Genomic DNA, 24407 nt, shown 5'->3' with positions numbered 1-24407 from the left:
TGAGCGCAGTCAACATTCTAAGCCAAATGGAAACTGTACTGATGTGGTCACATTCAAACACTGACTTTAAACCTCTATAAATTAAATAATACTGGAATAATTTTCTTCAAGGTTGGCTTTAAATCTCATTAAGGACCACAAAGTAAGCAAAGGGCCCAGTCCTGAAAACTTACACTTGAGAGTAATCCCTTTAGAATCAATGCATTAGTTGCATGAACAGTAGTTTGCAAATTTGTGCCCCAAGTTTGAAGATTACAGTTATACATAGGGTGACCATACATCCCGTTTTAGCTGGGATAGTCCCTTTTTTAAGCCCTGTCCCGGCCATCCCGACTTTTTTGGCAGATGTGGGCATTTGTCCTATTTGCTCTGAACTGGATCAGCTGGCAAGAGCAAACCGGACAAATGCCCACTTTTGTCAAAAAGTAGGGTGTGGAAGAACGTGCAGGGCTCAGGGCGAGCGGTGATGCCAGCCCAACGGAGGAAGAGAGGCAAGGCTTGAACAAGCACCGATATCAGTCCCGCGTGGGGAAATGGGTCAGGTGAGTAGCTTGGGCCAGCCCTTCTCGGGGGTGGAAGAGATGCAGGCCAGCCCTGGGGGGGGAAGGGGCCTCAGACTAGCCCCAGGCGATGTCCCCTTTCCCTTCGGGAAACATGATCACCTTCGTTATATAGAAATTCAGAATACACATGCTTATAATAGAGCTGAAGGAATACATTGAAAATGCATTTTTTTCCTGAAAAGAACAACATTTAAAGGAAGAACATTTTTTCGTTTTCATCGAAAACAAAAATTCACATTTTTTCCCAGGATTTTGCACAAAACCTGTCAAATGTTGATGGAAAAAAGAAATGTTCTCTCAAAAATTTCCATCTAGTCAAAGAGCCACTTTTCATTAAAAAATCGAAACAGTTGGGGGAAAAATACTTCAGCCAGCTCTAGTGCATAGGTGAGGTTTGCTCAGACTTTGCAAAAATATTCTTCTTTTAACTGAGGCAAAGTGTGGGAAATTTCAGCTTAAATGGAATTTGTTTGGTTAAAAAGTGTAGCCAAGTGTGTTGAGTAAGTAGTCATAGTGCTGTGTTAAGTACCATACCAGAAACCATGGTTAAAACCTTTTCTAAACAGGTTGTTGTAATGGTATTTGAATACAGTTCATCCTTGGCTACGTTTGCTGTTGAATAGTGTTCAGCACAAGTCAAGAGCATCTGTTGCTGATGCTTGATAGTCTTATTTTTCCTAGTGTAGACAAGAATAGGCCTCTCTATGATTTCACCATCTGGAATACAACTCTTACTTTGCCTACCTGACAGGGGTTTTGGATTAGAAAATGTAAAGCCTTGCATCAGTACCTAGATAGTATGTCCACTGTGTACTAGCACCAGGTCCAACACCTTCACTCAGCACTGGAAAATTGGAGCTCAACCCCTGCAACCCAAGACTACAGCCTCAGATGTCTAAAGATTGTCAGTTATGCTTCTTGACATTTTACATAATATATGTATTATACATACACAAACTACACTAAAAAGAACATTACTAAGGTTTACAATGTCAAGCACTCAAAAGTCAGGAGATTCCAGAATTAAGGTTGCTTGTGCGAACTTCATTGAGCCCCCTTGTGCATATGTATTATGATAATCTTCAATTATAATTATTCACAGTTTCCCCACAGGACACCTACCTTATTAAGTTCATAGAATGGACTGCATTCACATAATGAGCAATTATTCAGTATTTTGTTTTCTCCTTCTCCCCCCCGCCCCCCAGTGTGTGGCCCCAGACCTTATTTACTGCACACTGTTCAAATCCTGCTCTGAAAATGTAATTAATTTCCTTATGGGCTTTTCTGTAGCACTCCTCTCTATAGTAACTGAGCGCTTCACAGACATTAATTAATTTATTTTCACAATACCCCTGTGAGTTGAGGGGATATATTTATCTCTATTTTACAGATTAACAACTGAGGCAGAGAGAGATTAAAGTCAGAAGTATTCATTAATTCTGAGTGCTCAATTTGAGACACATAAGGCCAGAATTTTCAGAGTAGTTCTTTATATGTTCAAATGGGGGGAGTTAGAAGCTCCCCGTGAATGGAGGGGTAGGAGGGGGAGAGAGGGGAGTGGGCTCATGTTGGGGTGGGACGTCGTAGTTTCTACTGCCGCTCCTACAGCCGTACCTCAAGGGCTGGTGCCCAGTGCCCTGTGCTTCTCCCTCTTGCCCCCTTGTCATCTGCCACCCTGTGCACCAATGTCTCCCTGCCCCCTTGCCTGGGTGTTGGTGCCCTATCTCATTTTTCCCCCCCCTACCCCAGGATGTCTCTGCTGGGACTTGTGGTGGCTGGAAGGTGGGACCAGGCTGGGCCAGAGAGTCCTACCACTGCCTGGTGGCCAGTCCAATCTTGTGTGCAACCTAGGCTGCTCCATCCCCTCCTCTGATGCTGCTCTGGTCTTCACCCCTCAATATTTGTATTGCAGGAGCACTAGCCCTCCCTCGCTGCCCCTAGGGTGACCAGATGTCCCGATTTTATAGGGACAGTCCCGATTTTTGGGTCTTTTTTTTATATAGGCTCCTATTACCCCCCGTCCTGATTCTTCATATTTGCTGTTTGGTCACCCTAGTTGCCCCTTTGTTGAAAACAGCTCCTATTGACTTCATCTACAGTTGTGAATGCTCAATACTTCTGCAAATGAGACCCCCAGGTGTCTCACACTGGGCACCTGGAAAATGAGGAACACACAATTGGTGACAACTTGTGAAAAGTCTGGTTTAGGTGACTTGCCTAGCATTGCATAGGAACTCTGTGGCAGAGGCAAAGCAAGACTCCAGTTCTTCAGGGCAACCTTGAACTTCCTTAACCATAAGACCATGCTTTCTCTTCCTCCAGTCCCCTGCTTCATTCACTGCACACTTCCCAACTTCTGTAACAAATGAAGCAACTCTCCTTCACTGTATGAACTTGATTCATCCCCAGAACAGGTCCCTCCTGTGCACTGAATGAGGCCAGGGTCCTGTGGAAAAAATAGTATGTAAAGACTGTATCATAATGCATACGCACAAGGGTGCCAAATTAAGGTTACACAGGCATTCTTAATTCTGGCCATTACTAACCCTTGAGTGCTTGACTTTGCAACCTTAAGAATGTTCTTTTAATATGGTTTGTGTGTGTGTAATATATATAAATATATAAGAATGATATAACTAGACCATAATGTATCCTCTCATACCATAATGACCTCTCCATTGCTGACTAGAATGGGACAATTACCTCCAGTATCTTACATCCGACACTTTTTTTTTTTTTTTTTTTTTTTTTGCAAATGCACATACTCATATTCAATTTATGATCCAGTATAACCTCAGATCCTTTTCAGTGGACTACCAGCCAGTTATTCCCCATTTTGTAGTTACGCATTTAATTTTTCCTTCCCAAGTGTACTACTTTGCACTTGTCTTTATTGAATTTCATCTTGTTGATTTCGACCAATTCTCCAGCTTATCAGGGTTGTTTTGAATTCCAGTTCTGCCCTTCAATGTGCCTTCCACCCCTCCCAGCCTGGTGTCATCTGCAAATTTTATAAGTGTACCCATAATCAAGTCATTAATGAAAGTACTAAATAGTACTGGACCCAGGACTGATCCCTGCAGGACCCTACTAGATACATTGTCCTCCCAGTTGACATTGGTAATTTGAGTATTGTCTTTCAACCATTTGTGCACCCACCTTTCATAATTTCATCTAGACCACATTTCCTTAGGTAGCTTATGAGAATGTCATGTTGGACTGTGTCTAAAGCCTTGCTAAAATCAAGTTATATTGTGTCTACTGCTTCCCCCATCCACTAGTCCAGTAAACCTGTCAAAGAAGGAAATTAGGTAGGTTTGGCATGATTTGTTCTTGACATATCCATGCTTGCTATTCCTTATAACCCTATTATCTTCTAGGTGCTCAGAAATTGATTATGTAATCATTTGTACTGGTATTTTTCCAGGTCTTTAAGTTAGGCTGACTAGTCTACAATTCCTGGGGTCACCTTTGTTCCCTGTTTTGCCCTTCTTCAGTTCTCTTGGGACTCACCCAGCCTCAATGAGTTCTTGAAGATAATTTCTAACGGGTCTGAGATTGCTTCAGCTAGTTCCTTAAGTATCCTACAATGAATTTCATTAGGCCCTGCCAACTTGAATACATCTAGCTTATCTAAATATTCTTTAACCTATTATTTTCCGGTTTTGGTTTGTGTTCTTTCCCCCTTGTTGTTAATATTAAATGGAGTTGAGTATCTGATCACTATTATTAACTTTTTTAGTATATAGAAAACACAATGGGATATTATAGCAAATAACATGACAGTGAATTCATCAAGAGGGACATCTTCAATATCTGTAAAACCAGATAAGCAGATATTAAGTTAAAATAAAATAATTATTTATCTTTGTCAGTCTGTATGGTTGCTTTTGTAGAGTCCTTTTGGGAACCACTACTCTTTTCTCAGATTTCTTTATATCGTGCGATATTTCTGTGACCCTTGTGTATCCAAGGGCGTCTAGCTCAGGGGTTGGCAAACTTTTTAGGCCAAGGGCCACATCTGGGTGGGGAAATTGTATACAGGGCCAGGGCAGGGGGTTGGGGTGCGTGAGGGAGTGCGGGGTGTGGGAGGGGGTGCGGTGTGCAGGAAGGGGCTCAGGGCAAGGGATTGGGGTAGAGGAGGGGTGCAGGGTGTATGAAGGGGCTCGGCAGGGGGTTGGGCTGCATAGGAGTGCGGGGTGCATGGGGTGTGGGGTGCGGCAGGGGGCTCAGGGCAGGAGGTTGGAGTGCATAGGGGTGCAGGGTGCAGCAGGGGGCTCAGGGCAGGGGGTTGGGGTGCAGGAGGGCTGCAGGGTGTACAAGGGGGCTCAGGGCTGGGAGTTGGGGTGCAGGAGGGGTGCGAGGTGCAGGCAGGGGGCTCAGGGCAGGGAGTTGGGGGGCGGGTTCGGGCTCCAGCCCGGCGCCGGTTACCTAAAGCAGCTCTGGGGTGGTAGCGGCACACACCTGGGCCAGGGCAGGCTCCTTGCACCCCGGCCCCGGCCCTGCGCCGTTCCAGGAAGCGCTGCGGCCCCTGGGGCGGAGGGCTCCGCGTGTGCTGCTCTTGCCGCACCTCCAGGTACCTCCCCCGAAGCTCCCATTGGCCGCAGTTCCCCGTTCCCGGCCAATGGGAGCTGCGGGGGGTGGTGCCTGGAGGCAACGCACGGAGCCCTCTGCCCCCCGCACCCAAGGGCCGCAGGGACGTGGTGCCCTAGTTTGCCCACCTCTGGTCTAGCTGAAGCCTATTAAAGCAAAATTAAGTATGTGTTTCTGACAAGTGATTGCCTTTTATTGAAAAGCCTAAGAATACCAAAAGGTGGTTATTTGATAAATTTGTGCCTTTGACCTTTATAGATTAGTTCTAAAATCTCAGTCCAAATAGTGTGTGTGTGTGTGTGTCTTTCGTGTTTATACTGTCTCTCTCTCTCTTCTCCCCCCCCCCCCCCCCCCCGGGTGGATTTGATTTAAATCACTAGTCAGGAAGGCTCAATTTTAATCATGAATTTCTACATAAAAGTGCATTCTTGTTGGTTGTTATAACCTTAATGCATATTCTTCACAACTCAGAGACAGATGTAGGTTTCATTTTTAGAAGGTACACACTATACATGTTTAAAGTGATTTATTTTGAAAACTTTTCAGATTAGTTTTACAGCTATATCAGAAAATGAATGATTGTTTGGTTATTTCATTTACTAATGGTAATTGAAGCAGATATTTATGAAGTCACTGGGAGGTGAACTATCTCCAATTCAACAGCTTAATCATTAATATTTGGAGGATTTTCTTGCCATGCTGTATTAGGAAGACATTTAAATTGTTTTATTTAACTAAAACAACAACGTTATGTATTCTGGATTTTTTCCTTCAACAGCAAACATAATATTTTAACAAAACAAGCATATGAATTTTTGAATTTAGTTAAACATTCAAGTTTTTTTAAATCAGGTTTGTTTTTCTTAAAATTGTTTTTAACTAAAATAGTTAAATGAAATATTAAAAAAAAAAAATTAAATCGACTGCGTCAGCCAGATCAGCATGAGAAATTTTAAATATTGGCTTCTGCAGCTAACTCAGACGTCTTCACCTTCATTTTCCTGTTTGTTCATAATCTGGAAAAGAAAAACAAGCTTTCTTGCTTTTTCAGGTCCCAAACGATTTCTCAGTTTGAAATGAATTAGTCCAAAGGAAGAAAATATTCTTTCTACACTGGCAGAAGAAGCTACTGCTGTTAAAAGTGAGATTATCACTTCAACAGTCTCTGAATCCAAGTGCTTAAGTGACTTCCACCAGTTCACTGGTGTGACTTCCTTTAAAACATCATCAGCAAACATATATTTTCTTGAATGGTTCCCCCTTAGCTCTGAAGTTTATTATAGTTGGCATTATGGAGGGATGATTGCTAGATGTCCATGTCATAGCCAACTCCTCTTCTTCAGCAGTTAAGGTTTGACCCTGGTACCGAGTATTGAGAATATTTGCAAGAAAATGAGCTGGAGATAGTGCTTGTCCCATTCGTTTTTTTAATGCTTGTAATTAAACTCTGTCATTGCATATTTTTCTTTTTAAGATCTCACTCAGTTCCTTCCAGATTTCAACAGTGTCAGCAATAAAACAGCTATTTCCCTGCATTTTGTTTAAGGCTACAGAAATAGGCTTCAGGGTACTCAGCATGTGTTCAACATTTCTCTTAAGACCAATGTTGAGAACTTTGGTTGTGACAGTGCCATCTATTTTTTCACGATTTTGTTCACAAACTCATCAGATTAAGCTAGTTCTTGATCTCGTGCTCAAAACAGTCCACTACTGAGTTCCATCGCATGTCTTGTAGGAGAGTTAGCTTGGTTCCTCCCACTTTTTTCAAAGCAGCTGCTGCAAAGTGGTTGTTACGGAAGTATTTTGCAATTTCAACAACATTAGCCTTTATTTCTGGAACACTGAAGTCTTTGGATAGGAGGTGCGTCAAATGAGCACTGCAACCGTTGGGAGTCTCTTCACTCTCCTAAATTTCTTCTCATCTTGGATACATTTGCAGCATTATCTGTGACCAAGCTGCGTACTAGACATTTGAATTTTTTTTCACAGTTTGTTATAGCTTTTACTGCTACTTTTTGTAAGTATTCTGCTGTGTGCGCATTTCCTGATGTATCAATTGTTTCTGTAAGGAAGACATTCCCTTCTTCTGTTGTCACACAAGCACATACAACAGGATCGTTGTGGACATTGCTCCACCCATCAAGACTCAGATTAACAATTTCACTCTCTAGACCTTTTGCAGGCTGCTCAATTTCTCTTTCATATACTTCAACCAGTAATTTGCCTGCGACATCTGCTCTGTTGGGTGGACTGTATCCTGGTCTTAATGACTGAACCATGTTAATGAAGTGTGGGTTCTCAATCATACGGAAAGGAGAGTTTGTTGCATAAACAAACCAGGTAATTTTTTCATCAATTACCTCTTTTTGTAATCTGTTGGTTCTTATCACAAACGTATCTCTGATTGTTTCTGGATGATGGAGAATCCAGTGCTGCTGTAAATAACAGACTATTCTCCCTATGGGGCTGTTTGTTCTGCTGTTCAGACCAAGTTTATAATCATTTGTTTTGCTCTTACTAAAAGTCTTCCAGGTTTGTGAGGAATTATAACTCTGTCCTGGATGTGTATGTCTTTGTATCACCTCAGAACAATACTGTCATTTTTGGTAAGGCACGGGAAATGAGGAAAATCATACCTGAAACTGAAATTGAAAATACAAGCTGTTCCATTGGGGGAACATTTTACACAAACTATAGAAGGCGTTATTGCTCCGTTACCATAAATTCTAATCAACCATCATATGAGAGACGGTCATAGTTTAACAAAATGTGATTTATGTATTGCTAGGTAAGTGTTAGTGGGTCTACATGTGTGTATATGTGCGAGTGTGTGAATCTTATTTGAAAGCAAGTATTTTTCTTGGCTGGCCTTTCTTTTTTCTGTATAAGAATGCCACTGAAAAAATGAGAAATTGCTATTAATCTGCTTGGCTCATCTCTCCCTACATTTCCATCTCTTGAACTGTTTGTTTTCTTTGCAATCAAATACTTCAGAATTTTTGCTTACACGGATAAATGTGAGTTGTTAAATTTAGACTAGTAGACTAAAGATGCATTATTGGGTTTGGTGCTGTGCTTCAAATGATTAGGATTTAACTCACTGCTTTTTTGGTTGGGTAGAAATTTTCTTGAATCTCATTTATGCAGACTGAGTTTAGAGGGTCAGTCTTTATTTTTCTCTCCCCCCATCCCCCTTTACTTTTTGCTTTGTTCAAGTAAAAGGGTGGGAGGGAAAATACAAAATAAATAGAAAACAATCATAATAATGCCTAGCTCTTAAAATTTTTCAACAAGTATTTCTCTCAGCAATCAGAACTGTAAGCCTTTTCATCTTCAAAGTAGTTGCAAACTTTTAATAATTAATTTCCACAATATCTGGTTGAGAAAACTAAGTAAATATTATCCCCCACCTTATAAATGGGAAACTGAGGCATATCAGTTAAGTGGCTTGCTTAATGTCTTGGAAGTTCCTGGATCCAAGTCCTGTGCTGAGACAGGTAAACCATATTTTTTATGGAAGTCAATCTGTCTTGTTTTTTTCACATGTAAGATGACGGAAAGGTCTTAAGCTTCAATGTGTTGGATGCAAAAAAACTTTTTTGCAGTTACTATTTGTTAAGCAATTTGTTTAAAATATAATTTGTTATTGACTGAGGGCCTGATCCAAAGTCAGTTTAAGTCACTGGAAAGATTCACATTGACTTCAGTCACGATTAGAACAAAATATGTAGAATCGTTAAAACCGTATAGGCTCTACTTGATGCGTTGGAGACAGAATGCACAGGAACCAAAAAATGACCCAAATCCTCAATTGCAGGACAGATACCCTTGCTGTTCAAACTTATTGTCCAGATGTGAATGTTGGAACTCTAACCATTTATGATATACTGTTGCTGTATTGTTAGGAGGTAGCTCCATGTGACACAAGTATGTAGTTAACAACAAAGTTATAAGGTGTTAGCCAAACAATTCTGTGTATTTAGGAATGATGAGCATCCCAATTTTTGATTTATAAATAACGTTAACCAAGTCTACAATCCTAGTATTTTAATTAACAAAACAACGGTAGCAAAGAGACCAGCGTTATATGCTTGAAGAGTTGGTATTGATAAGTACTGCATTTTGTTAAAATTCCACACAAAAGCTTTGTTCTGAAATGTAAGAATAAATCAGTTATATGGTATGTGGGTAAAGTATGTTGTGTTTCAGTATTCCTGACTAGCAAACTACAAAAACAATTAAACAAGTTTATTTCTGGCAGTCTTTGGAAACTGGCATGTTTTTCTAAAGTAATTTTTCCAAGTCTGTTTTCCCACTATTCCCACAGGGAATAGATTAATAAGGGAAAATATGCATAGCCCTCCAAATGGCTTCAATTTTACTATCTCCATGAAGCTACACTTACTGCTGATGTGGCAATTTGTGCATATTGCCCATTATGCCTTACACTGTGATTTATTGACTTTGACTGGGTTTGTTTGTTTGCTTTAAACAGGTTGTCTCCTGGTTCTGATGTCTACGTCACAGTTTCATCCATTGCCTTAGCAAGATCACAGCAGTGTCGTAACTCCCCCAGCAACCTGTTGTCCTCGAGTGAGACTGGCTCTGGTGGGGGAACCTACAGACAAAAATCTATGCCAGAAGGGTAGGCACCAGGTTTTTTTTTAAGGTGCTGTTTGGTTGAGGTTTCCCTCTTCCATTTGGTGGCTAGAGTTATAAAATATCTGAGCTGTGCTTACTCTGCTGGTTTACAAACTATTCTTTACATGCAGTTACTAAAACAGTTTTTCTTTCCTTGCCTCACTTTTGAAAAAAAAGTGAGGTTGAAGAGTCCTCTCACTTTTTCTCTCTATGGCAATGCTCAGGCTAACATCTGCAGAGACCTTGAAGTATTTGAGTCTTCATTAAATGCATCAGTTTCATGTTGCAAACTTCTTCACTTCACAGCTTTTGCTTCTTAAATGCACAATACTCAGACTGAGTTCTTAGGCTTTTAACTTTGCAGCCTGCACTGCTTTTTTGAAGCAAGAAAGTGATACATTCATACATACATTGGATAGTTTAGACATAAGGGTATTAAGTGACTTATAGGGACTGTTCAAAATAGCATTTATTTCACATATTAAAAGCTTCTCTGATTTCAGCCTGTCTCCTCCAACTTTATTGCTATCATGAAGCTCCTTGGAATGATCCACTACTCACATTTGGGGAAAACTCATGGAGGAAGAAATTAAATATGTATCATTTTCAGAAAACACTGAAAAGGAAAAATGAATCAAACATTTTTAACTAGGGAAAGAAAAATAATTGGCAACGATAGAACTACGTGCCTAAGAATACCCCTTACAGAGAAGAGGAAGGGAGAAAAATTGCTTAATAGTTCACACTGAAGCTTCTCTCTGGAGTCTCCTTAGATAGTTTGACGGTCAATGTGTAATCCTCTCCATGTTGGTGCTTATAAAGTTGCAGTAGTGATGTAAATTCCATTGTCTGAAACTACCTAGCTAGTAGAACACCCTGTCCTATGCATGTTAGGGAAGTCTGCAGATGGGAGCCTCTGTCCTGTGCAGCATGGCAGCATGTAGGTTTAGCAAGGTGTCAAGTACTTTCTCTTGCTCAGAGCTCCCGAGGTGCCTTTGAGGTGGTCTTGCTCCAGCACAGATTAGGAAGTTCGCAGGAAAGATACCTTCCCCTGCAAATGTTAGGTGCTGTGTGCCTTCCCCTGTTGCAGAGCAGGTTCCCTCCTGCACACCAACACAAAGGCCCAGATTCAGAAAAGCATCCCTATTCAGGACAGATTAAGTATTGTTCTGAATAAGGATTGATTTATGCATGTGCCTAAGTGTTGTCCTGAATCATCCCAAAGTGCATAAAAGTCCTTTCTTAGCCCATTTCACTGTACAAGTTATTCATGCACATGCCTATAGTGGATCCTTCTTTGCTGAGCATTTTACAAGTTCAGATAACAAAACCACACTTGCGTACTAAATTAACTGTTTTAAAAGATTAATAATTCTGTCAAATCAAACCATGTTGCACTGGAATAATAAGAAAGATAAGATATGGCACTGATCCTCAAAACAGGCAATTTGGCAAATTTACCTTTCAGAGCACAATGACGTACCTGTAGAAACTGTTTAGAAAAACTAGCAAGATTTTTTTTTCTGATGGGGAAAAATACTGTGCCCCTCTCAGTCTCCTCCCCATTGTTCTCATGCTGAACCATATTTGCTAAAGCTGTCCAAAAATTCACCTCCGGGTATAAAGACAAAGCATGAAAAATTTCAGCCTGAAAGATGAAAGTTTCAGAATACGAGTAATTGAAAATAGAGGGTAGGATGGAAACTTTATCCAGCAATATTTATTGTAACAGTAACTGGTGATCCTACTATATTATTGGTCCTGATCATTCCCCATTAAAAACAATGGCAAAAGCCTCATTCACTTCAGCAGTATCCAGATGGGGTTTGCTGTATATATTATAGATATATATGTTTCATGTACACTTCTGTTTGTATTGTATGGTTTTTATGTATATGTATGAATGTTAATAGAATGTAAAAAAGGAGTATAAAACAACGAATGAATGTTTTTCCTTTTCTGGCTGTATGAAATAAACTATTTTCCTGTGTTCCTTTGGGAATTAAAGATGCATTTCTGCTGTTTTCATGAGGCCTGTGACAACTTTTATAATGTAAGTGGCATAAAAGATACCACTACAACCAGCACTAATTATTTCCTAGTTTAATTAGTAAGTTTTAAATGGCCTAGTTAATAAAAAATAAATAAATAAACAAGTTTGTTGCATCTTAATTAGTAGGGGAATGATTAGATTTCACCAAGATTAACAAACCGTATTTTCATAGATCTCAGATGTCCTCTTTGATAAAAATACACCATAAATTAAGCAAAGCATATTACATTGCACTTGATGATGAATATTGATATCAAGGATATTAATTAGGAGAACATTATGTGAAGAATAAAATATTGATGCTGCACAATTTGATAAATGAGTTTTTAGATCTTGAACTTCTCTTTTAAATACTGTTTCTAATTACTCCTTTTTTATTTTTGGTAGCATGGACAGATACCCACTACCAGATGTTACCATTGTTTCAATAGTCACTCAGCTAATGTTTAGAGAAGTGATCAGCTTTTTAAAAAAAATATAAAATCCATACATCTCTAATGTAATTTGTTAATACAGTAATACTTGTTTGAAAATCTTTCACAATGTTTAATTTAGACAATTCCCATTATCTCTTGGATTACGAGGTAGAATTCTGTATATCCTTTAAAGTTTATGGGATGTTGATGGGAAGGAAATTATAGGACAGAATGGAGACCTCCACACAGCATGACCTCACACCTACAGTGGGTGTGAGGTTACACTGTGCAGAGGATGCCATTTTGCATGCAGGTGTACAGTTGCATGCCTGACTAAATATGTGATGGCACGCCACTGGTTGGCCGGTTTCCATTTCAGTATTCGGGATCACCTGGGAAGGCCTATGTTTGGCAGGGTGGGATGTGTTTATTTTCATTTCAACTGTTATGTTAAGTAGTTGGAACTGGGGAAATTCCATGATGTGAATTATTGTGAAGTGTACAAAGCTTATCTGCTGTTGCTGTTCATCGGTTTTAATGGTTGTTTTGTGTGGTTTTATTTTTTTTTATTTTATTTTAAATTCTGGATATGTTCATGAAATCCTTCAAGTAATGGTCTAACCATCAGTAGAAGGTCTGAATCTAATATTTAAACTGCAGTATTAAAATCATACAACATGTTACATTTATAGATATTGATGGATAAAGGAGGATCCTGTGTATTCCACAATTGTTTAGCAGTGGAGTTTGCCAGAATCCATCCTTTGCTTGTGTTTCAGAATCTAGGCTTTCATTTAAATAAAAAAAGGTTTTAGTTTTCATGGCTGCAAATAGAACCCTACAAATATGTGCTGAGTGTAAAATTATTACCTTGTGTCTCCTTGAATCTGCAGACAACCTGAAAGGATAGTTCGGAGATGGGAGTTGCTCCAGTACCTCTCAGAACAGTATCCCTTTATTCATTTCGAAATATAATACAAATTTCAATGTCAAATTAACTGTTTCACAGCTGATCATTTTAACATCCCACAAACGTTAATGGATTCATCCCACAAACTTTAACTATCTTCCACACCTCACATCTTTCCAGATGCCAAAAGCCCCAACTGTCCACTCTTAACTGCCAAAATCATTTGCTTCTATGTTAGTTATGCATTTTCAGTACATAACTCTGCAGCATATTTGAAAATTAAAAATTTTGGGGCAGCATGAAAATAATTAATATATTAAATAAGGGGGGGAGATACTATAATGGCTATTTTTCATTTTCATATATAATTAAATAAAACTTCAATTTTTGTGTGTGATTTTCCTGAAGTTGTTACAGAATCTCCAGTCCGCTCCACTGGAGTATCTTTGAATACTTAGGGTCTTGCCCCAGAATTTAGGTCAAGGTTACTATGGTGTATACAGGGCCTTGACTACAATTGAATTTAAGTGGGAAACATAGTCACCTGTCTCTGTTCATTTTTAAGATCTCTTTACTCCTCTCCTCCCTATCTACATTCCTTGCAGCTACTGTGCAGATTAGTACCACATCCTGAATGCCTGGCCTTTTATAAATGACCCCTTGTTTCTGTACCTTCTTGATATGCTTTTGAGTTGCTTTTTGCTGCGGATTTCTGCTTGTCAGGTACTTGCTTATTGAACAGACATATACAACACCATAATTTGAATACATTGTATTCAGTGTCTTAATGAATTTGATTGACAGATCTCATCATGATATGACTTTCAATCAGGCCTGTGCTCTTTAGTCAGTCACGGTATGTCAACACTCCAGTAAAACACCTGCAACTGGCCTGTCTCAGCTGACTCGGGCTCAGGGGGCTTAGACGGCGGAGCTATAAAATTGCAGTGTAGCTATTCCAGCTTGGGCTGGAGCCTGGGCTCTGGGAACCTGCAATGGGGGCGGGTCCCAGAGCCCAGGCTCCAGCCTGAGTCCAAACATCTACAGTCCAGTTTTATAGCTTTGCAGCCTGCACCCCATGAGTCTGAGCCAGTTGACATAGGCCAGCTGTGGGTGTTTATTGCAGTGTAGACATACCCTTAGGCACTTTTGAAAATCCCACCCAAAAATGTGTGTGGAAATTAAGGAAAAACAATGGCTTCAGATATTCATCTATCTCAGCCAAAGCTGATCCATTATCTCAAAGCCACAAGTTTGAAACTAACCCAAATCAGTCATTCACCATAAATTACCCAGGTAATGGCTATTCCATGGCCCATGTGGAATGCATTGGCTCTTTCAATCTAGTTATTAATGGACAAATGCCCACATCCCAAAAATCACTACTACTGTTGCCATGTAGTGACATGCTGGTCACCGCAGCAGATAAGCCAAGGATAAAATAGTCTATGAAATCTGTAAAACCTCACAGCCCACTTTAATGGCAGTGTAGGGAAATTCATGCGGTCACTCCCTATGTTGTACTTGTGTGGCTAGATAGCACTTCATGGTCTAGGACTGTTGATCCAGCACCTTTTAAATACTTAATTTTTCAAAAGAGCCTAAGTGAGTTGGGGCCACAGTTCCATTGGCTTTCAGTAAAACTTGTAATCTTTAAATCACACCTTTAGTGAATGAAATCAGATTTTAAAAAGTTCTGCTTTGATATGAAATTGGTGCTTGAATAAAAAAGAATTCTAATTCAGCCTTTGGAGGCATCGTTAACCCATTGGACTTCCTCATGACTGGTCATGTGACAAACCAATCAGGTATTGGACCAACTTCTGTTGGTGGAAGGTACAAGCTTTCAAGCTGAACGGAGATCTTCCTCAGCTCTGTGTACCTTCCACCAACAGAACTTGGTGCAGTAAAAGCTATTACCTCCCCAACCTTGTCTCTCATATCCTGGGACCAACATGGCTACAGCAACACTGAAAACCAGTCATTGTTAAACAACCTATTGCCCCCCTAATTTTTCACTCATTTTTGGCTGAAGAATTAAAAATCTCATGTTGATGCCTATTGGGGTGGGAAATTGCAAAAAAAACAAATTCAATTATGATATAAACTTTCAACTTTTTCCTGGGTGCCACTTGTTTGTGACAAATAGTTCTCTCGAAACCAGTGCTTCATTTGTAATGAAAGAGGTGCTGGGGCTCAAGCAGTTTTTTTACATTCATAACTGATGCAGCGAGCCCAGAGGTGCCGGGGCTATGAACTGCCAAGCCCAGAGGTGCCAGGGCTATAAACTGCCAAGCTAGAGGTGCCAGGGCTTAGCCTTGGCAAGGCCTGGCACAAAGTAAGCAGTGCTCAAACTCAACAATAGTCAACTGAAAAAGGTGAACCTACTGTTTACATTAGTAAAAACAACTAACACTTTATTGAACCTTCCAGAATACATCTTGCAACAAAATAATTTAGCATATTTTAAGAACAGAAAAAGTTCATCTGACTTAGCATGCTGACTGGTACACAGTTAGGACCAATTTTTGGTAATTTTTAACTGATACGAGGGGTTCTTGAACAGAGGTGCTCAGTAAATTAATGGTTTAATATATATACTGTGTATTTTATAAATAAGAGGTAGCAAGTGACCCCCAACAACTGAAAGGAAAAGCATTAAAAATCCCACAAGAAGCTGTTTCTGGATTGCTGGGTCAAGTTACTTAATGTAATAACCGTTTTTCTGTAAATGCTATTCTTCTACATGGGATTTAAGCATAATTAAAACTGTTGTCTACCTTTGTTTTGGGGACACTACAACAGGTTCGGAATGAGTCGTAGATCCCCTGCCTCCATTGACAGGCAGAACACGCAGACAGATACTGGTGGCAGCGGCAAATCCACACCAAGCTGGCAGAGGAGTGAGGATAGCATTGCTGACCAGATGGGTAGGTAATTTCTGCAGTAAGCAAATGGTGTTAACCACAAGGTGACTTTGGCAATATATTTCTCCAGGCAGTGGGAGAAGCTTCTAAAGCACTGTATTTTCTCTTTGTGAATGTTACTCTTATTAATCAGAATGAATGATTAGATCTTAGATATACTTCAGTCTGTTTCTTTGAGACCTCTGAGTATCACCTGAGGAAGAACTGCAGTTATTGTGAGGCTAAACCTTCCATAATTCTCCCACTCTCTGGAACACCATGTCCTTAAGAACTGGTTGGATAGACATGCTTATTAGTTTGTCTTGCTGTTGAAGACTTGTTTGACCACACCTACTCTCCCCAGTGGTTCGACTTAGTTTAATTTTCGCTTAGTTTATCTTAAGTGTTTGTGATTTTCCCTTTTAAATGGTGCTATATAAATGCAAATTGATTGTTTGATCATTGAAGCTATAAAAATCCCATGTACAAAATGGAAAAAATGCAATTAAAGTTTAAATAGTGAAATAAATCTGTAGCTTGGTTAAAATTGCCTTCCACCAGTGTATACATTTTCTTTGCATTTTGCAATTAAGTTGTCAGCTGAAGAAATATATTAACTACATAAAACAGCTGGGTACTGAAGATTTGCACTGTTAAGCCCTCCTTTGGAGTTTCAGTACATAGACCTTTTCCTTCTTTATATATCGCTGTTGTGCACTGAGGTGACAACTTGACACTAGTTGATACCAATGAGAGTCTGACACTGATACAAGTTTTGCCCTACAATAGCCAACCAATTACATTGTTACAATATGACTAGTTTGGTCAAGGTTGCTATTTTTTTTTAATTCCTCCGTTGTTATAGGTTAGTAGGAATTTAGGACATTTTAGGACCAAGGAATTGAAGCTACTCTTGTAAGTCCATATCTTTCCCAACCTTGTCTGCACATAAGATCTTCTTACTGCATTGTAGTTTGCTATTATTCCTATATAAATGTGCTAGTCTTGAACACAGAAGAAAGGATTCAGTGAATGCAGCAGGCATTTGGGAAGTGCATTGTGATTCTCAGGTTCTGAAGACGTACTTTGTTCCAGTAACTTCAGAGCCTCAGTGAGCTGTGCCTTATTAATGAAGCCATCTGTCATCCCTTTCTCCTTTTAACATGGAAAACCTGTGATTATACTCATCTGTTGTTCTCATTTTGACAGAATGATTTTTAATTGCATATGTTTTCATACTGTTGTGATGGTAACGACACATGTAAAACTGATCTCTTGTTCAGCATTACTTCTGCAGCTTCTCTGTTGTGTATTGGTGCTAGCATTGAATAGAGCTGCCAGCAGGTTCTGCTGTGGAATGTTAGGTGCTACAGTATTGGCTTAATGAAAATGAAAGGAGCAGTAAAAATTGTGCTTCTGGTGGGAAAGGTGGTTCCAACATCCGTCAAAAGCAAAGAGAGAGGATACAGGACTATTTCTCAGTATCTCTCTTGGGTAGTGTCCTGCATTCAGACAGTTCTGACTGTAAACTGCATCTCTGGCCAGAAGCTGTAATTCCAGTTCTGATGAGTCTATGTAGCAGTTTGGTTCACCACAAAATAAGTAGAATTCTTTAGCTTTAAGAAGGCAATATTAGGGTTTGTTAATAGGTAGGACATAAGGCACGGTAGGTTCACACACAGCTGTTTCTGCCTCACCCTAGACTTTAAAGAATGTTTGTCCATTGCACCAAATCACCATTTTGTCACGTTTACCAGAGTAAGAGGACTCATTAGGGTTAGAATGATAACAATGCTCTAGATAAAGATTGAGAGAGAGTAGCTATATTGAGGAAGTTTGGTTAGCTCTCATCTGTACTTTGCCCAGTTGCAACTGGTTGACCAAGCTTGCGAATGCCTTATGCTACACTTGATGGCATTACTGTTTGTCTGTGGGTAGGAAGGTAACATGATAACTTCTGAATGCTGCATTCAATCAATTCCAATTTTTCAGGGAATGGTCTAGCCATCAGTAACCAGAACACTATTGATTTGGGGAAAAAATATTGGTGGCAGAGTTTGGGGGACCATGGTATGTGGGGAAGAGGGAAAACAGCCCCTGGCATGGGTGGAAGGGGGAATTATGAACATTGAAGGAAGTGGGAATGGGGGTGCATGTAGAGCCCTTAGCATGGGGGAGACCCTAGTATAGGGGGAAGGGTAAATGGGGAGCAGACAGACTCGCCTTCAGGAAGAAGAGATGAAGGGAATGGGGGCAAACACAGAGCCCCTGCCATGGGGGCAGAATAGGGGACCCTGAAATGGAGGAAGGGGGGCACACAGAACCCCTGGTGGAAGAAGAGATTGGAAGAACCTAGTATGGGGGAAGGAGGAGACACAGCCATGGGGAAAGGGCAGCACACAGAGCCCTTGGAATGGGGTAAGTGAGAAATTGGGGGCACACACAGCCATGGGCAAAAAGGGGAGAAGGGAGGCTGTGGGGGAGGTGGGAACGGGGGTGCACACAGATCTGCCAGCATAGTGGGGGAGAATGGGGAACCCTGGTATGGGAGGAGGGAGAATGGGTGGATCACACAGAACCCTTGGCAGCAGGGGAGATTGGGTGACATTTCAAGGGAATCCCTGAGACAGTGCAGGATAGGAGAGTGGCATGTAGGGAGCTCGTGAGGTGGAATGGAGGGATTCAAAGAGCCCCTGGAAAGTGCGATAAACTCAGCCTACAAAAACTATGAAGTGTGTGACCCTCTAGTACTCTAAGTTCCTTGGTTTTTGTAAGCACAAATTTCTCTTAAATGTTGCATTTTAAGAATGCGGAGTATTCAGTATCTCTAAAAGGTCCATGTGAAGAACTGTCACCAAGACCCATCCTCTTTTAGCTCTTTGAAAACAAATATATACTGCTGGGGAACACTCCATGCAAGACCTCTATACTTCTATAGCGACCTCTCAGAAAAGAATTAACTGCTTTTTATATTCAAACACCTCCTTATCCACTTACCTTAAATTGATATAAGGCACACTTAAACCAAGTACAAGTGTCCACACAAGGAGATTGCCCACATTTAATTAATTCCATTTCTAAATTGTTTTAGTTAAATTGGTACAACTTTCTCATGTAGACAAGGCCAAATATATGCTGTTTCTTCTTCAAGTCATTGCAGAACTGTATTCCACTCAGGTGTGCATGCGCCCAACGCACCGAAGTCAGAGAATTTTGCTTAGCAGTCCCTGTTGGGACAGCACTTGCACCCTGTGGCCCTCATAGCCTCTTCCATACCTATATCAGGGTCACACTACTCTGACCCCTCCCCCCCCAGTTCCTTCTCACTGCCCGCAGCTTGAGTTGGAGCTTCCCATGTGGATTTTACCTCTCGGTTTCTGACAACAACGGTGCGATTGTCTGTAAATTGTTAATTAGCAATACCCTTGTAGTCAGTTTAGGAATTAGTTCTGTTTATAGTGTTATATAGTACTATGCCCTCACCAGGATTTAAGCTCCATCCTTGTTGTGGGGTGGCATTTCCAAATAACAATCCCCATACATGTTTGTTGTGTTTTAGGAGAGAGAGACAATAAAGAGTGCTCCATTTGCCATTCCTTTAAGAAAAGCACTCAAGTTGCCTTGGACTTGTGTTTAAAACAGCACCTCATGGAACAAGCTATGAAGCCAGATTTGGCCCTCTGCAGATCACCAGGGCCATCTGTCTTCAGAGCTGGTGTGGACCCTGGATAGGCCACCAGATTCAGACCCTTCTCAGAGAAAAAGGGACCTGTCCCCTTCATCTGCTCCCCCAAGGAAGAGAACTCATAAAACTAATCAGAGCCACTCCCGGGCTCAAAGAGACTCTTCCTCCTCTTCTAAGAGGAGTGTGGCACACTGCCATGTCTCAGTGAAGAGGGCTTCTTGGCTGCAGAACTCAGGCATTGCTCTGTACATAAAACCAGACCATAGAAGAAATACCAGTTGATGGACAGTCTTTGTTTTCTGAAAAGACACATGAGAAGTTTCATATTTTATGAACTCCAGGCTATGTTACGGTTTCTCTCAGAGTATCCTCAAGCTGAAGTTGGACCATGCCAAACTGATTCTCATTGCACCAGGTTGGCCAAGACAGTGTTCGTTTTTTGACCTCAGTCTGTCCGTTCAAACTCCCAGATCTTGTGTTTATCTTCCCAACCTAGTGACTCTACACCATGGCCAGGTTGCACATCTGGCACTGAGCAGTGTTACACTTCACAGCATGGATGGTGGATGGCTAGGTGAGAATGAAGATCAATGTTCAGAAGTAGTTAGGAGAGTTCTAATCATCTACTAGTACTACCTGTTTGGCCAAGCGGAAACATTTTTCAGTTTGGTCAATAAGAGAAGGTTAACTTGTGTTCAGGAGATTTGGATTACTTATTACATTTGAAGTCCTCGGATCTGGCTCTTATCTTGTTGAGGGGCCACCTGGCAACGATCTTGGCATTCCATCCTCCAATCCAAGGGAGGTCAGTTTTCTCAAACTTCATGGTAGTGAGATTTCTGAAAGGCACTTTCTACCTGTGAAGGAAACCAGTCCCATTGTGGGACCTCAATACTGTACTAGCCACCCTCATGGGTCCTCCATTTGAGTTAGTAGAATCATGCTTCTTGTCTCTCATTTCCCCAAAGACAGCCTTTCTTATTGCTATAACTTCTGCAAAAAGAGTAAGCAAACTGCAAGCCCTTATGGCATAGCCTCTATATACACAGTTCTTCAAAGACAAAGTGTCCCTGAGGCCACATCCAAAGATTTTGTCAAAAAAAGTTTTGCAGTTTCACCTTAACCACGCTATCCACTTACCTGTATTCTTTCCTAAGACACACTTGAATGCAGATGAACAGCAGCTTCGTATGTTAGATATGAGATCGTGCCTGACATTCTGTCTGGAAAGAATTAAATCATTTTGTTCATTACCACCTCAGCTCTTTGTGTCTTGTGTGGATCCTATGAAAGGTCAGCCAGTATCTGGGCAGACGATTTTCTAGGTCGATAACTTCCTGCATTACCACAGCTTATGGAGTAGTTCAGACCACACCCCTACAGTCCTTACGGGCTCATTCAACAAGGGCTCAAGCCTCGTCAATTGCATTTTTCAGTGATATTTCAATCTTGGACATTTGGAGAGCTGCTGCATGGTTTTCTGTACATTCTTTTGCCAAACCTTATGTGATTACCACAGCAACTAGGTCAGATGGGAAAGGAAGTCAGTTGGGAAGGCAGTTCTGCAGTCATTGTTTAAGAAGACTCCAAGCCCTATCTCCTACCAGTATTGTTTGTGAGTCACCTCAGTGGAAGACATGTCTGCAACCAGTTGAAGAAAAAACGGTTACTTACCTGTACTATAACTTGTTCTTCAAGATGTGGGTGCAGATATGTATTCCACAACCCACCCTTTGTCCTAGTCTTGGATTTTGGTGCAAAGGAGCTGAGGATGGTTGGGGCGGTGCTGCCCTTATTTAGCCATGGGAGGGGCTATGAAGGCCAGAGGGCATGAACATTGCCCCGATGGGTACTACAAAGCAAAGTTCTCTTGCTTCGATGGGCTGGGTACATATGCACCTGAGTGGAATACACGTCGGCACCCACATCTCGAAGAACAAGTTACACTACAGATCAGTAACCAGATTTTCATGGAGTACAGTCAAAACCATTGAGTGGTATAGAAGTAGTATGACAGATGATATTGCTATTTAGGACTAGACAACAGATTCTTTTAAAAATATCTGTTTCTTTATAGATGGTTTGATGAGAAATAATTGGGGTACTTATACAAGATATGCTTGAAGTTCAAAGGGGAAATAAATGTGTATAGTTAAGTGATCACTGTAACTTGTCTGTTCTGCCTTGCTTGCAGTACAACTAAACAGGGATGGACCTCAAGCTTTGTAATGTATTGTCCTCTGGCCATGTGAACAAAGAGACATTCATTTTCATGGTATGCCAGCACCTGGTTTAATATCCTGGCCCCATCCTCACCTGATGTAAATATTCATGGCTTCATTGACTTCAGTGGAGCTGTACTGATTTACTACGGGTGAGGACTTGGCACTTGGTTGTTTACATGCGGTTTGTATACCATACATTCTGTATTTTGAAATAAATTTATGACTGAATGTCCAAAGGTTTTGGTTAATGACAGCAGTGGGGAAAATCAAACTGTAACATCAGATTTCAAGTTTTCTTAATTTGTCTCACATGCCCCTACAGTGCATATACTGTGTAAGTGCAATGTTGCTTGCTGTATTGCAGAACCCACATGCCATCTCCCAGCTGTATCAAAAGTACTGCCATCCTTCAGAGACAGCCCCAGTGGAAGACTGATGAGGCAGGATCCTGTTGTTCACTTGTCTCCAAATAAGCAGGGTCATGTAAGTTAATTTATTAAAAATTATTTTTAAATGTTTGCCCAAAAGGCCTGGGTGCCGTTCAAAGGCTAAGTATCTTTCAAAAACATAATGATAAAATCAGCAAAAAACCATACTCCTCTGTTAGACTATAGAGGAGTCAGCAAAGCAGATCTGTTACCTTTTCAGTATTCCAGAAGCTAAGCACGGCTTTAATAGCAAATTTCTTAGCAGGAACATTTTACTGCCAATTGAACAGCAGGTTTTTGGTCTGGTACCTGGTGATAAGCAGAGGATTTGTGGGAACTTTGATTATTCTCAAAGGAAGTATCCTTTGTAAATCCCGCTAGCTAGTCCCAGGCTACAGATGCAAGACTTGGGGAACTTACCAAAAATGCTTCATATGGCAATGTTTAGAAGTTTGGCGCAGCAGTCCATACACATACGTTGAAATATAAATAGCACTTCCCTTGCCTCTATACTTGGTTTTTTTTTTAATTTTCCTTTCTTTATCTAGTCTCTCTCATTTATTTCCTTTAAATGTGATGATAACTTTTTCCCTAGTTGGAAAAGTTCTTCCATAATAGCTGCTGGAGTCCTGCCTGGAGGAGTTTTTCTTACCTTTATACATATGTTCAATCGCTGAATAGAAAACTACATCCTTCTGACCCTGTAGAACTGGGTAGGAACACCCTTTGGAGCTTGTCAGACATGCATCTGTTTGTGAAGCGTGCAGCATTCCCAACGTCTGCCAGCCCTGAAAGGGAGAGATCCAGATTAGAAATCAAATTTGGGTCCCCTGCAATGGAAAGCCAAGTGCTGTTACAAAGGCACCCTTAAACTTTCCACCAGTGTGAAACATTCGGTCAGTTACAGTAATAGTCCCAACCTTTAAAACTGCAAATTCCATTAGAACCAAAAGAATCTTTCAAACTGGTGAAGCTTTTTAAGTGCATCCACAGTATCAGGCCACTTAGAGAGAGAGAGAGAGAGAGAGAGTGTGTGTGTGTGTAATTTATATAAATACAAAATAGTGTGTGTGTGTGTGTGTATGTATGTATATATATATATAGATATATATATATATATATATAATTTCCTTATTACATAGTTATCTAAACTAAATTGCTTGATTATGCTGAAATGATCAACTGTGTTGACTTATGCACAAATAACATTCCCATACAGATATTTGTTTACGATTTGCTGTTGCTAACCAGCACTCTGTTTTGGACATAGTTGGCACTTCTGCTACTGGTGTGCTGCAAAATTCTTTTATTACCAGCTAGTAAAAACATTCCTTTATGAAAGTGATGATGGCCTATCTTCATGCGCTCAGCAGTATGAACCAGTTTTTGCATGTTGATACATTTGGTCTTTATATTGACACAGCTGAACAGATGTCGAGATGGGAAATGACTTGTATGTAATAAATAAGGCCAAAGAGAAATGTAGGACTGGAAAAATGGAACTAAACTGAACTTGAGGTCCCTTTGTCCTACATTTCTATGATAAATTAATATTTGCATTGTTGTAATTTAATGTTTGCTTTGCTGTTATTTATTCTTGTAAATTGATGGATAGTAGGAAGAGAAACAGCCTTACTGAAGACTAAAATAGTTGAAACTGAAGATATTTAGGAATTAGAATCAATTTAATGACTGTTACTCCAAATTTTATATGAATTCTTACTTTAGGACATCAACAAATCGGAGAGAGAGTGAGATTCCTGATACTGTGTGGATCCATGCTTATTTCTCCTTCCTCCAGCCTCCACAAAATTCTATATGTATTTCGTAGCCCCTTGGCCCAGAGCCTGAGCTGTGCTTGGTGCAATGGGCTCCATGGAGAGAGGAGGGGTTTGGGAAGGAAGGAAGGAAGGAGACGTAATAAAGGTGGCTTTAAACAACCTTTTCACCCCTTCTCCTTCTTCCGACCATCTAACCACCAAAT

The 24407-nt window shown here is 40.5% G+C and overlaps 1 protein-coding gene across 3 annotated transcripts in view; it reads left to right on the top strand.

Moving 5' to 3' along the window:
• The window catches only part of SIPA1L1 (signal induced proliferation associated 1 like 1), a 118600-nt gene that overhangs the window by 74499 nt on the left and 19694 nt on the right, over positions 1–24407 (top strand). For all 3 annotated transcript variants that reach the window (XM_065403277.1, XM_065403275.1, XM_065403274.1), the window contains exons 10-12: positions 9655–9804; positions 15985–16109; positions 22360–22478. In XM_065403277.1, coding sequence (XP_065259349.1) covers positions 9655–9804; positions 15985–16109; positions 22360–22478 — 394 coding nt within the window. The remainder of the gene's footprint in view (positions 1–9654; positions 9805–15984; positions 16110–22359; positions 22479–24407) is intronic.

Source organism: Emys orbicularis, chromosome 4 (assembly GCF_028017835.1).
Source record: "Emys orbicularis isolate rEmyOrb1 chromosome 4, rEmyOrb1.hap1, whole genome shotgun sequence".
In the NCBI taxonomy this organism is placed as follows: domain Eukaryota; kingdom Metazoa; phylum Chordata; order Testudines; family Emydidae; genus Emys; species Emys orbicularis.
The sequence above is the reverse complement of the archived record's forward strand: the minus strand, read 5'-3'. Positions and strand labels throughout refer to the sequence as shown.